Genomic DNA, 15,661 nt, shown 5'->3' with positions numbered 1-15,661 from the left:
TACAGACTTTGTGTGCATGTCAAAACAGCCATTTTGAAAAAAGTGATCTTTTGCAGTGGGTTCATTTGAAAACAGCACAGAACAGCATCCTCTTATTTCCATGTTGTTCAGACATAGAGACACATTTGTGGAAAGACTGTTTACTCATCCAAACGAAACGGACTACATTTCAGATTGAAATGTAAACGCATTCAAGTTTTTAAATATCCGTTCCAAAATTAGAAAGCCAGGGATGCTCTAGCTTTCTAATTCGGGGATAGGGAGTCTGCTACGATGTGTGTTAATAAGGTTCAATTGCCGCAAGTTCTTCACAGGCTCACTGTGCGTCATTGGCTGCATCTGTCTTTGATCCACCTGTTAGAAGTATAGGCCAACTGTTACCCACGGAGTGGAACTTTCCAATCAAGAGGACTTTCCTATCCAGTTACTATCTCTGGTAGTCTACTGCTGCGATAAAATTCAAATAATTATTTTGTAATTGTTCTCTAACAATACCAGTGTGAGTTAGTGGATATAGTGAGAATAGGAGTACAGTTAAATGGCATTGTGTCGTTTGGTTCAAACTGTCCTCTTTACCTGAATTGAGGACACAGATGGGGAGTCTCATTGTCCTTTTTGACTGTTATACAACCTGTCTTTTACCTGAGTTTCTGCACTTTAGTTTTCAATGCTAGTCGTTCAGCCATTCACTTTTTTTGTAACATCCAGCATTTTGTTTTTCATTGTCTGCAAAAGTATCATCGCTCATGCTTCCCTGGCCATGTCGCTCTTGTAAGAGATTTGAATTCTCAATGACACCAGCGTGGTCAAATAAAGGAAAAAGTTAACAAGCTGTTCGGTGAATGAAATTGAGGAATGCGTAGTTCATTTTCAATTGCCCATTGAACTGACTGAAAATGTTAATTGGTGCTCAAGTGCATTATTTGAGCAGGCAGGGTACAAAAGAATATATGACGCATGACACTGCATTCCTCCCATTTAGATTTGCCATTTTTCTACTGTTTAAAGGGTATACCATTCCCAAGCCTGGACCCCAAAGGTGTTAAATATCATCTTAAAATTGGGTAATTCCATGATATGCACTTCTTTATGTCGCTTTGGATAAAAGCGTCTGCTAAATATATGTAATGCAATGTAATGTAATTCTTTAGACAGACTCATTTCAATGACCTTTCCTCCAGTCTGGACAATGTTTAATTGATGACCTCCAGCGATAAGCCAAACATTTGCGTGGGACCAACACTGGGTCATCAAAAAACAAACGACAAAAAAAGTCATGACGGGAAGCAGGCGCCATGGCCGGCGAAGCTAACGCCGCCTCCGCCGCCGCACGTGGAACGGTTTGTGAGCTCGAGCCTCGAGCTTTCGCCTCCAGTCCACTCGCACCGCATCAGACCTTCCTTAACGTGGAAGATGCCAACTCTTTTCTAGGCTCTAGGTCAGCAAATTGAAGGCTTGGTCACGTTTTCCCAAGTCCCCGATGATATGAAGGAAACTTTGTTGCTCGTGCTCCAGCCAAAATACTGGATGCATATCAGGCAAATTTAAGTTTACGTGAACAGACCCTGCGTTTAACACACTGGTAGTCGGTGGGGCTGCAGCAGCGCTGTAGCAGTGTGATTACCACGTCGTAAATGCAATACCCGTTCATGTACAGCCGCGCGCATAATATGCATTCATTTTCCGTTTTCCAGAAATGACAAGCAAATCAATCTAACGTTGAGTGCGGCTGAGGCGTGTGGGTGTGTTTACAGAGTGAGTTACGTAACCAAGGCTGTTGGCAAGAAGAGGGCTCCATCAACCCCCCTGCCCTGCCGGGAACAGTGCAGCCCGTTGCCATGAACTCCTCAAGAGCGCTCGGTCACATCCTCCCCTGCGTGCGTTTGTTCAGTGAGGAAAACATTGCATACTTCTCTCTCTCTCTCTCTCTCTCTCTCTCTCTCTCTCTCTCTATTTCTCTCTCTCTTTCTCTCCCTCTCTCTCTCTCTATCTCTGTCTCTCACTCTCTCTCTTTCCCTCTCTCTCTCTTTATCTCCCTCCCTCTCTCTCTCTCTCTCTCTGTCTCTCTCTCTGTATTCATCCTTGTTTAATGCTACAAACATGATTTCTGCATTGAATGGTTTTCAGTGCTAATTCATCTTTAGCAGAATGTACAGACGGCATCACATTTAGTGTAAAATTTCACAACTGATTTTACACTGAGCATTTTTTTTGCAGTACTACCACAATTACTACTAATACCACTATTACTACTACTTCTACTACTACTGCTACCACTAATAATAATGATAATAATAATAACAGCAACAACAACAACCATAATAGTAAACAAGGTCAGTATTTGTTTTTTATTCCGTTTAGCTATTCCCTTAACTGTAACCTGCTTTAACCATTTTATTTGCTGTGATTGATCCTTTCTGCTACATTCCATCCTACGCTACTTTACACCAGGCCAGGCAGTGGAAGATGGGGTCCCCCCTATAGCCCTGTTCGTCTCGAGGTTCCTTCCCATTGGGGAGTTTTTTCTCACCACCGTTTGAGGCTTTTCTCCCCACTGGGAGTTTTTTTTTTTTACCTCATATACTTACTATTTGGAGGTTCAGGTCTGGTGTTTGCTCTTTTTGCTGTGTTGCTAGCCTTGCTACTCTGTGAAGCATCCTTGTGACAGTTCTCTGTAAAAAGTGCTATACAAATAAAATTGAATTTCATTTTTGTTATCATCGTCACCATCATGACCCCCCCCCCCCACCCTGTCCCCTCTTTTAAGCCTTTTTTTCACTGCGCCATTCAGCAGGCTGGTGTGCAGTGTGAAATGCGCAGTCATTGTGTCCAATGTGCAGTCATCGTGTTGGATGCACAGTCATTGTTTCCAATGCGCAGTCATTGTGTCCAGTGCGCAGTCATTGTATTGAATGTGCAGTCATTTTGTCCGATGGGCAGTCAACGTATCCAATGCGCAATCATCATGTCCAATGCACAGTCATTGTGTGGAATGTGCAGTCATTGTGTGGAATGGGCAGTCATTGTGTCCAATGCACAGTACTACTCTTTAGTACTTAATACATTCATTTGCAAAAACCATTACCAGCTACCCTGCAGCTCTGTAAGAGCAAGAGAGAAGACAAGATAAGAGATGGACAGTAGGAGCTGGACTGAAAGGAGGAATCATGGTTGATGGCTCAGGTCTATGGGGCTGCAGTTGCCCCTGCTGGGGCAGGTTACCACGTGTCTCTCTGCCCCCCTGCAGGTACTGGTGGGCAAAAGAGCCGGACAACTGGATGGGTGCAGGGGACCCGTCCGGAGAAGACTGCGCCAGTCTGGGGAACAGCAACAACAACCCCACTCACTGGTTCGACGCTTCTTGTCGAAACATGAAAAAATTTGTCTGTGAAACTGCCACGAACTTGAACGAATCAGGCCCAGAATATCTTGTTTCGCCCTGAGGTGGCTAATCAGTAGCCATATCCTCTGAACCACTTAGACTTATGAAAAGTGTAATATGCTGTCGGTATTTTACAGTTCATATATGTCCATGAATACATCAGCAGGCTAAGCATTTTTTGTCAGTGCAGTGGTCATTTTTCTAAAGCTGTGCTTTCCTATTAAAACTACTGTATGTTAAAATGTATACATTTTAAGCACATTGATAACATTTAAATTTTCGGTTTTATACTGTGTTAGCTATTTTACCGGTGTGCATTTTCATTGTGTGCCTGTGGGTCACTCTGGATGAGAAAGCCTGTTAAACTGATGTTATGTAATTCTGGATGTTTCCATAAGTGTCTCTTATATCATTTGTATTTTTAGCATTTGTTGTGTCCGCAGATTTTGTGCTGTGGGTACTGTTTGTAATATCCATAGTAATTAAGTGCTGTAAATGTACCTGTGGACTCCCTGATGTGTCCTGTGGTATAGTTTTATATTGGCAGTTATGTACAAATCATTTTGCTTCTTTATGAAAGTTACTGTATGTTTTTAAATATGTCAAATCTGCCCTAAACTGGAGTATGTCCAGACTTCTTGGGTCATGTACAGCTAAAGGTGTAAATAAATGAGTAGGTCACCTACATGCTGAAGGGGCATGACGCCTGTGATGAGTGTATGGCGCCCTCTAGTGTTGTGTGTTTTCTATGCCTGTTCATTATATTTTTGCCAGGCTTTGCGGTCATAAATTCAGTGTTTACGGTTAGAGCATGTTTCCCCAGGGATCCCATGAACTAAGATTTTTATTAATTTAAAAATGTGAATGTCTATAATTAAAAATTCCATTATATAATAATCATAATAATAATAACACAAATAATAATAATATTTGTGTATGCTGTGTGCGATGCATGCTGTACTTTGCCAAAAGAGGGTGCTGTTGCCATATAAATCTGAATAATAACAGCACTTCAAGTTCTATAACATTTATAACACAATACTTGTGTTGCACTTAGTATTTGAACCAAGACACAAATATAAATTATAAATATGTGCTTTGACCAGAATCCAGAAGTAATAGGGAACCATCTGGATTAAATCAGAGCTCTTGGGCCTGTTGCTAATTCCCACAGGCGCATACGCCCGGCTCAGACTATGTGTGCGTGTCAGTGGAGAGGTTAACGACTTTAACCCCGTCAGCGCTGGGCAGCACAGAAGGTGCCGAAAGATGTGCCAAAACAAGCCGTGTTCAGCAGGAACTAAATAAGCAATTATCTATGACAACAATGACTGAAAACTACACTGAATCCAGAGATCACCCCACAACCTGGTTTCAAATAGAACCATGCAATCCAAATGGGTAGTTTTGTATAAAAACAAAAGCTGCTTTAGCAGTTATTTGAGAGCTTTAAAAGCTGAACATGAAATAGGAGGATCTCCAGGCTCCCCGGGTCAGATGGGCTGAATGTGGAAGCAGATGAGGGAGCGTCTATCTCTATTCTGATTTTCTGCCACTTGCTCTCTGCTCTGACCTCAGAAGGTCAGGAATGAGCACCGCAGTACTTCACTGTGAGTGTTTGGCGCCCTCTAGCGTTCACTGTATTTAATATTCTCAGAATCTGTTTAATGCCTGACTGTGAGTGTTTGGCACCCTCTAGTGTCCAGTGCATTCATTATTCTCAGGATCTACTAAAGAAACATAGAACAGCACTACCCAGTCCTGCTCCTGGAGATCTACTATCCTGCAGGCTTTAACTTCATCCCTCACAAAACACACCTCATTCAACAGCTCTAGCATTAATACTTAAATCTGGCCCTCAAATCCAAATCCGACCCTGGTTTTCTATTCCCCCTGATAATTAACTGAACAATTAGTGCTACTGATTGGCCAGACTGTCTTCACACCTGACTCCCAGGTAAAAACCAGCAGTTCTTGGACCTTGAGGGTCGTGATTTGAGTGACAAGGAGCTATAGATCTTGTTAAGCTGCTAATTAGTAGAACCTGGTGTGCAAAATTACAGTTGAAATGAAAACCTGCAGCAGCCGTGTTGGGCAGCCCTGGTCTGGAATGACTGAATTCCTCAGCTTGAGAGGGTGGGTCACCCACAGAGCTGAGAAAACACTGTATAACCCTCCCATTCTTCTCAGGGTGAAATTTAAAAAAAATATCCTGAGTTTAACAGCAGTAAAAATCTCTAAAATGAATTTTTTTCAGCATGAGTTTGAGGACCACTGCTGTATAAACTGCACGTCCTCAAATGACTGCTTTCGGTCTTCCCATTAGGTACCAGTAGCGCTGACTATTTATAGCTGCGGTTTCCTCGTTTATTTTTCAAATTTTCTGACTGGCAAGAACATGTCACCACTTCCTCTGTGTTTGTAGTCACGTGGCGGGGGGGGGGGGGGTGTTTGCCTTCACTGACACCCCGTCATGTTAATCAAGCGGTTTTTTTCCCCATTCAGCACAGCTCAGAACAGGCAGCTTTCCTCACTTCAGTGTCTCCCTGCCGAGTATGTGAGATGGACAATGTCTACGGCAACGCAGAAATAGTGTTCTCTCACCTGGAGAAGAGGCAAGCGGCAGATCTCTTCAAAGGTGAGACCTTTCTTTACATTACATTACATTACATTACAGGCATTTGGCAGACGTGCTTATCCAGAGCGACGTACAACAAAGTGTATAACCAAAACCAGGAGCAAGTGTGTTGAATACCCTACAGGGAAGTACAGTTCCAAGTGCAGGGAACGACAGCATAGACTTTCCCTTCTGCTCTACTCTAATTCTTTGAGGGAATATAGCTGTTGTCTGTGCTTGGTCCGCTCCTGTGGCTTGGTTCTGGGTACCTTTCCGCTCATAAATCAGAGCTTACGCAGGTAGCGTTCAAACCCAAAATGTTAAACAGCAAACACTTATACTTTCAGCAAGATTTAGTCTCGTTCAACAGTCATTTCACGCCATTATCTTACTGCGTAGGTGAATTCGAAAAAAATCTCCCAATCACTCTTTAAAAAACTACCTCTGTCCGTGTGTTGCTCTTTTTGTAAATTAGTTCAATCACAGTCATTTTACGTCTCAAAATAGTGTACTGCATATCCTACTGGAGTTCAGGACTGTGAGCATAGCATTTATTTTATAACCCAGGGGAACCCCTCTAAAATGAATACTAACTTCTTCACATCTTATCTTTAATTACTTTTTAATCAGCTTTCCTTTATATATTGTCAAGTAACAGTGTATTATATTTAATGGACCAAGAAAGAGGCCCGTTTCTTCAGGCTCGCTGTCAAACTGCCAGCGCACTTTCACAGTTATTCACTTTCCTTGTGTTGCCCTGTTTGGCCTTCCTTCTATCACGCAGATGCCGACCACAGGAAATGTGTGTGCTTTACTGTGAAGGGCTACAGCAAGAGTAGATGGATTGTGGTTGTGAGATGTGTTTTAGTAATTCTTCGATTTTCGAGTAAATAACAAGCACTACAGGTTCCAGTGATGCACTTCTGTACTGCTGTTACTATTAAATGCAAACAGCACGATTGTGATGTTATTCTGCGTTCATTATATCTTAAGTCTATATTAATAACAGACTTTGAGTGCTTTATGTCTTCTGTAGATGTAAAAATGACAGGATCAATATAGTCTGATTTATTATACAAAATAATAAAAATTGATATTATAAAAAATATACTATTTTGCCCTCGGAGAAGATAAGCCTTTCACACCTCTTGCATGGTGAATTGTCAAACATTGATACAATAAACTTCAACAGGTGCTCAGAAACGATAATGTTGTCATTTAATTTACAACATAGAGCATACTGACCAACATTGGGTTAGAAACTTTGTTACATTAACTGTTTAAAATCTTTTGACAAATTTGGCTGAAACTTCAGCTGAAACCTATTTTGTTTCACCGCGCAGTCACCTGTACTTTGGTCCAGAGGACAGTTTGGCAAAACAGTAATTTAATGGGTGGTCCAGGTCAAAAGCTACCGTTTGGTTTTTCCCGATACTCCTTCAGGATTACAGGGAAAAAGGTTTGTGGCAGGCAGACCTGTTATTTTTTGTGACAGATGTATGACCGTCAAGACTTTTTGACTGGTGGAAACAGGCGAGGCTGGAAAAGTAGCAGACGCATGGTGTTCTTAAGCGTTTTCTCACTTTGTTACGGCATGGTCTGGACGGGCAATTAGCCAGAGCATGAGTGTGCCTTTGTGACTCATGGCTGTGTGCAGGGTTAGTGAAGAGGGTACCGTCAAATCTACAAGGCAAGCATTGTAAAACACATGGCAAAATCGTTTGAGCTTTTATTCAACGTGTTTTTCATATCAAGAATTCAATTTTAACTAGTTATAATTCAAATGCTTGATATCAAGAATTCAATTTTAACTAGTTACAATTTAAAATGCTTGATATCAAGAATTCAATTTTAAAAGAAATAATTTGAATTCCTGATGTCAACAATTCCATTTTAACTTGTTAAAATAAGTATTCTTGATATCAATAATTGAATTTCAAATAGTTCTAATGTTAATGAGCTTCATTGACATGTATCAGTACAGGCAGAGTAACATCCTTAAAGGACCAAGCACCAAAATAAGAAAAACACAGAAAACATATTCCACAATGTCCTCTGGAGAGTGGAACAATCTGCAAGAAAGTGTGGAGTTGCTTTATGATTATACCTTTGGCCCATAATTATAACTTTCACATGCCGAGCTAAACAGCCTACATGCTCTCAGGGTTGCATTTACGTCATGCCCTTCTACTCCTGATATTGAGAATTGAATTTTAACTAGTTAAAAATGTTATTCTTGATATCAGCAATTGAATATTAACTAGTTAAAATTTAAATGTCCCATTTTAACTAGTTAAAATTCAATTGCTGATATCAAGAATACTAATTTTAACTAGTTGAATTTCAATTCTTGATATCAAGAATACTAATTTTAATTAGGATGGTACGGTGATGCAGTGGGTAGCACTGTTACCTCACAGCAAGAAGTCCCAGTCTGGGCCTTTCTGTGTGGAGTTCTCCCTGTGTCCACATGGGTTTCCTCTGGGTACTCCAGTTTCCTCCTACAGTCCAAAGACATGCAGGTAGACTAATTGGGGACTCTAAATTGCCCATAGGCATGAGTGTGTGGGTGAATGGTGAGAGTGTCCTGCTATAGATTGCCGGCATGTCCAGGGTGTATTGCTGACTCTCACCCAGTGCACACTAGGATAGGCTCCAGCACCTCCTGTAACCCTGCCAGTATAGATAATGGATAGATGGATGGATGGATGAATAATTTTAACTAGTTAAAATTCAATTCTTAATATCAAAAAAGAAGAGTTGAATAAAACTTTAAATGGCTTGCCATAAAAACACCTTTTTCCACTTTCCAAATGCACACCATCTACCAGCTACCACTTTTCATCCTCTAATAAACTCCACTGTTCATGATTCTGCCTACCAATGTGTAAAATTTTATCAGAGGATGATTTATCTCAAGACTAAACATTTCTGGCATTACCTGATTGTCCTCAATTTTGAAATGTTTGATATCGTGAAACCTAATAGAATGACTTTTTTTTTATTTCTGCTGAATACTGCTTTATACAGCTTAACTAACATGAGGATTTGATGCAAAATATATATCATCTTAATTTTGGAAGGATTTAGACTATTGAATCAGATAGAGATAGAGAGATAGATAGATAGACAGACAGACAGGCAGACAGACAGATAGATAGATAGATAGATAGATAGATAGATAGATAGATAGATCTGGTGTAATATTCAGATAAAAGTCATGTTTACTGGCTGTAATGCCGAGAGTAAACTTCACTATGGCAGTTGATAATGATATCACACTGAGATTAAGTCATACCTCCGGGTTGTTGTGTACAGAACACACAGACTCCTCTCCTCTTTCTGCAGATGGGAAAGGTGGCGCCCCCTGCAGGTGCAGCCTGGCCCTGCTAGCTGTACTCTGCCTTGCTCTGCTGGGTGGTCTTACTGCTCTGGGGATCCTGTGTGAGTGTCACCAGCTTCTCTCTAGTCACCTTCTTACCAGAGTAACCCTCCTCTGAGCCACTACTATAATACTTAACAACAACAACAACAATAATAATAATAATAATAATAATTCTCATTACAGATTTAAGTTTCATTTCATGACAACGTTAAGTTTTGGAGCCAAACAACGGTAAATATAAATCTTCTAATTCAAATTCCCACCATTTCTTAAATCTGCCTTCCTGCCACAGACGTTCAGAAAAGCAACCGATCGGACGCCCTGGAGGAGGAGAACAGGGAACTCTCCATCTCTCTGTCTTCTGTGGAGCAGAGGCTAGCAGGTCAGTCTGAAACCGCAGACTTGTGGCTGAATGCATACATGTGAAGAAGCACACATACGCCTAACTTTTAAACCGCCAAACTTAATTTAACAAGAATACTGTACATCTATAAACGTCAGTTCTTAACGTACTATTTGAGGGGTAGATCTTGGAGAGGGAAAGGCTCACGTGTCACTTGGGAAAAGCTAATAGAAAGGCACATCGTTCATTTTCGTTTAGTGGTGCAGAATGTCCTATCCATTGCCTTCCAGACCACATACAAGACCAGTGTTTATATGACCAGTGCTACCCACTGAACCGCCATGCCTCCTATATATATATCAATCCATCAATCCATTATCTATACCCGCTTATCCTGAGCAGGGTTGCTGGGGGTGCAGGAGCTTATCCCAGCATGCATTGGGCGTGTCCGCGTGGGTTTCCTCCGGGTACTCCGGTGTCCTGCACCTGCACAGTCCAAAGACATGCAGGTGAGCTAATTGGAGCCTCTAAATTGCTCAAAAGATTGGCAGCCTGTCCAGGGTGTATTCCTGCCTCTCGCCCAATGCATGCTGGGATAGGCTCCAGCACCCCCTGCGACCCTGCTCAGGATAAGCAGGTATAGATAATGGATGGATGGATTGATATATATGTCTAAATATTTGCAATAGATCTACAAAAATACAGACTTATGAAAAATCTGAGTTATGGTGAATAATATTCCTCTTTATATGACTCAGGAACCGAAAGAAAGTTGGAGGAACTGCAAGTGAGACACAGAAATGCGTCAGAAACACTCTCTGCTTATCGAGGTAAGAGAACTGATGCTACATTTTATTAACTTTTTATTTTTTATTTATAAAATAAAAACACGAAGTGTCTTAGTAAGGTGTTGGGCAACCACGAGCTGCCAGAGAAGCTTCAATGCATCGTGGCATAGATACTACAAGTCTCTGGAAGTCCGCTGGGGGGGTTGGAACATTCTTTGTCAAGATTTCTTAATTTGGTGTTTTGGTGGCGGTGGTGGAGAGCGCTGTCTAAGAGGTTGGCCCCATAATTTCCCACAGGTGTTATTCTGGGTTGAGATCTGGTGACTGCGAAGGCCATAGCATGTGATTTAGATCATCTTAATACTCATCAAACCATTCAGTGACCCCTCGTGCCCAGTGTATGGGGGCATTGTCGTCCTGGAAGATACCACTCCAGTCAGGATAGAAATGATAAGATAAATGTGATCAACTCAGAATAGCTTTGCATTAATTTGCAGTGGCCCTTCTCTCTAATGGGACAAGTGGATCCAAATCATGCCTCCCACAGCATAACAGAGCCACCAGACCCCCTCACTGTAGGAGGCAATCATTCAGTGCCACACGTGCACTCACCCACAAAGACATGCTGAAGGATGACTCATCTGACCACATCACCTTTTTTTTCACATCTCTGTAGACCAGTGCCTGGGGTTTTTGCACCTTCGAACTCGCACAAAACAAAGATGCCAACCACAAAGTTGTCATTAAGGTGTTGTATTGGCTGAAATAGCATCACATGTGCACTTTATCGAGTGCGGCACTGGAGCATTTGCGGTGACTCATTTTAAACAACCCATGCACTGCCTCCAACAGACAGCAGCCTAAATGCCCGTACATGTCTTTGCGTTGACAGAATGGCAAACTCAGACTTCTTGATAAGCTACTTTCAGGTTCATTTGCACCCATGCAAACTTTGATGATACCTGTGCTACAGTACATATATATGGATTCAGATAGGTATATACCAAAAAGGATAACAGGTAGAGGAGAGATCACAGGTTAGAAGCTTCCATGAATGGGGTGGACCTCCCTGCCACATGGGGGCGCTTGTATGTAGCTCGGCCACCCTATGGACCATGCCCAAGTCCTGGCCTTTTGACCTCTTGGATAGAGCTGCATTTTGGCCGAAGCTTCAAAAATTTGTTCACCGACTGTGCAAACTTGTTCTTTTGATAAGACAGTAAAAACATTCACTGTTCTTCGCTAATTTGAGTGTGAGGGCACACAGACTCTCTGTTCTCTCCTGCATCAGACATAAAGAGAAATCTGGAGGAGCTGCAAGTCAAGCATACAGATCTGTTGAAAACTATTTCCCATTACAATGGTGAGTTTTTATCAGAAATCAGAGTCTAAAGGGGTAATTTTTTGTTCCATCATGTGAATTGAGCTCTGATGTGTATGACAAAAAACTACAAATTATGAGTGTTAATTTTTATTAAAGTAGCATTAGAAATGTAGCAAATGATTTTACGTTTCTCAGAAGTATGTACTCACAAATGGTCATCATAGCCAGCAGCCTGGTTAGTACTTAATTGGGAGAATTGCTGGGAAAAGGTTGTAATGGTGGTGACCATGGTGCGCCAGTAGACATTCTGGTCTGTGTTTCCTCTTGACGAAGTGGAGACTACTTGTGGGCAGGGGGAAGTTTTTACTGGGGAACAGGGGTGCCACCAGGGATTTTGGCTCCATGAAAAGATCTCACATTGGGCCAGACAATCCTGTACTCAAATATTTTTTGAGGCCCCTTGTTAGTCAAGGCCCCATTCATTTGAAGGTGACAATACAACCTAATCGTATACCCTTATGAATTTGGATTTTTGTTTCTTTTACACTTTTTGGTAGGAAGTCTTGTAGGCTTATAGACAGAATTTGCATCATGTGTTTGTGGTAACATAGGGGAGAGTCCTACGCTTAGTTTTTTGTTTTATTTTATTTTTGTTAATTACTTTATTTACTTTGTGGAGGTTACACCATAGCCTTTTTATTTCCATATTTTTGAAGAGTTACAGTTTTCATAATAAATTACTTAAACTATGTTTCCTTTTAAATATTTCATTCTTTTTGGTTTATTTAAACCCATTTTCACCAGTCTTAATGACAAAATGGGATAATGGGCCTCAGTTAACACCTTTTTTTTTTGTGTGGCCACTCTGAATGCGAAAAAAAAAAGGTTAAAATTTTTTTCAACTATTCAGAAAGGCACTATGCCCTTTTGAGAACTGAGAAGCTTAGAGGAAATGCCCTGACACAGGAAACAGACGAACACCGCTGTAAACTCGGACACCGCATTTGTGTATCGCAGCAAGCAGAGGTTATCTTTATTTAATGTAGAGAATATGCATAATGTTATGCCTAAAGTGTGACAGTGTAGTATAATGGCTAAGGAGTTGGCCTTGTAACCTAAAGGTCGCAGGTTTGATTCCCTGGTAAGACCCTGTAGTTGTACCCTTGAGCAAGGTACTTAACCTGCATTGCTCCAGTATATATCCAGCTGTATAACTGGATACAATCTAAGTCGCTCTGGATAAGAGCGTCTGCTAAATGCCTGTAATGTAATGTTAGCAGATGCCACTGTACCGTATTGATCTCTGGCCCCTTGTCTCTATATCACACACAGCTATGGACGGATGTGCATGCCTCACTGGATGGAGAATACACCAGGGAAAGTGTTACTTCTTCTCCACTGAGAAGATGCACTGGTCTCAAAGTCAGGAGTACTGCACCTCGAAGGGGGCACATCTGGTCGTCATAAACAACCAACAGGAACAGGTGAAGGAAAAGAACCCGGCCAATCAGGATCAGGAATGTCATGTGTCATGTGACAGTGGCAGAATCATGTATAGTTAATTGTGTCTTGTGCGTGATACAGTTTGATGGAACAGGGCAAGAAGACAATATTTTGAGACTTTTTTTTTTTTTTAAGCATCTCTGGTAAAGGTACATTTTTTAATTTTATAAATAATGAAAATGCACTGTTGTCTAGCCCTGCTTTGCTTTAATCACAAGGCAAGCGTTGCATGAAGGCAGAACGAGTTGAAATCGCATTGCGTCAGAATTCTGTGTGAAAGCCTTGGTGATCAATAAGCTTTGGAGATATTTGTGTCGACCCACTTGGCACTGTTCAGATATTTTTTGAGTTAATCTCTTCATTCCTCTTTGTCGTTGAGCAGAATTTTGTGTCGTCCAGGGTTAGTGAGACGCACTGGATTGGGCTGAGCGACCGGAACACAGAGGGACAGTGGGTCTGGGTGGACGGTACGCCTCTTGACAGAAGCGGAACCCAGTAAGGCCCCTGTGCATAATTTCCCTAACGGAGGGGTCTACAGCCCTGGTTCTGGAGAGCTGCAGGGTCTGCTGGTGTTTGTTTTCGCCTTAAAATCAGCAACCAGATCAGCCCTGAGAAACCAGGGCCCAGTTTCACGAAGCAGGATTACCGGGTTAGCTGGAGAACTGCTCTGAGTAAAACCCGGAACCCTCCCAAATCTGGAACATGGACTGAAGTAAAAAGAGCTGTTCCAGGTTTCACTCAGCGCAGTTATCCAGCTAACTCAGAAATCCCGCTTTGTCCAATACCCTCCAGGTGAGGTGCGTTATCTGTGTAACCGCTTGCCTTATTTAATCAGCTGAGCACAGGGTAACAACAAAAACCAGCAGATCCTGTAGCTATCCAGGAAGGGTCGCCAACTCCTGCCCCAGCAGAGACTCGACAGAATTCCTACACTTCAGGATACATTTGTTTATTTATTTTGTTTTTTTTAGTACCATTGACAGACACTTTAAATTGACCTATGCATTACATTCAGTTTATGGTAATTACTGTTAAATACAGTATCAGGATAAAAATAATGTAAAGTAAAATAAATAGGTGGCATGCTGGAGATTCTAAACCAGAGGGATACACTCTCGCCCCAGGAGAACCAAAGGCTGTGCACGTTGTGCTGTTATTCAGTTTATTTTCAATTTTGTTCTTGCTTGTGTGTGTGTGTGTGTGTGTGCACGCATGTGTGTGCATGTGTTTCTGTGTGTGTGTATGTATGCATGTGTGAAGTAGTTGCTAACTGCTAATTGCAAAAACCATTACCAGCTACCCTGCAGCTCTGTAACAGCAAGAGAGAAGACAATATAAGAGAAGGACAGTAGGAGCTGGACTGAAAGGAGGAGTCAAGGTTGATGGCTCAGGTCTGTGGGGCTGCAGTTGCCCCTGCTGGGGCAGATTACCACGTGTCTCTCTGCCCCCCTGCAGGTACTGGTGGTCAAAGGAGCCGGACAACTGGATGGGCGCAGGGGACCCGTTCGGAGAAGACTGCGCAGCTCTGGGGGACCACAACGGAAACCACACTTCCTGGTTCGACGCTTCTTGTCGAAACATGAAAAAATTTGTCTGTGAAACTGCCACGAATTTGAACGAAGCAGGTCCAGAATATCTTGTTTCGCCCTGAGGTGGCTAATCAGTAGCCATATCCTCGGAACCACTTAGACTTATGAAAAGTGTAATATGCTGTCAGTATTTTAAAGTTCATATTTATATGTGTCCATGAAAACATCAGCAGGCTAAGCATTTTTTGTCAGTGCAGTGGTCATTTTTCTAAAGCTGTGCTTTCCAATTAAAACTACTGTATGTTAAAATGTATACATTTTAAGCACATTGATAACATTTCAATTTTCGGTTTTATACTGTGTTAGCTATTTTACCGGTGTGCCATTTTCATTGTGTGCCTGTGGGTCACTCTGGATGAGAAAGTCTGTTAAACTGATGTTATGTAATTCTGGATGTTTCCATAAGTGTCTCTTATATCATTTGTATTTTTAGCATTTGTTGTGTCCGCAGATTTTGTGCTGTGGGTACTGTTTGTAATATCCATAGTAATTAAGTGCTGTAAATGTACCTGTGGACTCCCTGATGTGTCCTGTGGTATAGTTTTATATTGGCAGTTATGTACAAATCATTTTGCTTCTTTATGAAAGTTACTGTATGTTTTTAAATATGTCAAATCTGCCCTAAACTGGAGTATGTCCAGACTTCTTCATGTCAGCTAAAGGTGTAAATAAATGAGGAGGTCACCTACATGCTGAAGGGGCATGACGCCTGTGATGAGTGTCTGGCGCC

General features: G+C 41.7%; 1 protein-coding gene across 4 annotated transcripts; it reads left to right on the top strand.

The window, feature by feature from the left end:
• The first annotated feature begins 5,848 nt into the window (after positions 1-5,848).
• Positions 5,849-15,621, top strand: LOC118233751 (CD209 antigen-like protein E). 4 transcript variants are annotated; one of them, XM_035429658.1, is made up of 8 exons: positions 5,849-6,020; positions 9,348-9,443; positions 9,677-9,766; positions 10,486-10,557; positions 11,807-11,878; positions 13,172-13,323; positions 13,725-13,837; positions 14,798-15,621. In XM_035429658.1, exons 1-8 carry the CDS (start codon positions 5,945-5,947, stop codon positions 14,991-14,993), a joined length of 867 nt encoding a protein of 288 aa, XP_035285549.1. In that variant the 5' UTR covers positions 5,849-5,944; the 3' UTR covers positions 14,994-15,621. The 4 variants fall into 4 exon arrangements, with proteins under 4 accessions (XP_035285549.1, XP_035285551.1, XP_035285550.1 ...); XM_035429660.1 differs by lacking the exon at positions 10,486-10,557; XM_035429659.1 differs by lacking the exon at positions 11,807-11,878.
• Positions 15,622-15,661: the final 40 nt, after the last annotated feature.

The sequence above is a fragment of the Anguilla anguilla genome, chromosome 8, assembly GCF_013347855.1.
Source record: "Anguilla anguilla isolate fAngAng1 chromosome 8, fAngAng1.pri, whole genome shotgun sequence".
NCBI classification, from domain to species: domain Eukaryota; kingdom Metazoa; phylum Chordata; class Actinopteri; order Anguilliformes; family Anguillidae; genus Anguilla; species Anguilla anguilla.
This window is presented reverse-complemented; position numbering and strand designations above follow the sequence as displayed.

Coding starts and splice junctions, on each gene's coding strand:
- LOC118233751 (XM_035429658.1), top strand. CDS start 5,945: ATGGACAATGTCTACGGCAACGCAGAAATAGTGTTCTCTCACCTGGAG. Junction 11,879..13,171: donor AACTATTTCCCATTACAATG/GTGAGTTTTTAT, acceptor TATCACACACAG/CTATGGACGGATGTGCATGC. Junction 13,324..13,724: donor TAAACAACCAACAGGAACAG/GTGAAGGAAAAG, acceptor GTCGTTGAGCAG/AATTTTGTGTCGTCCAGGGT.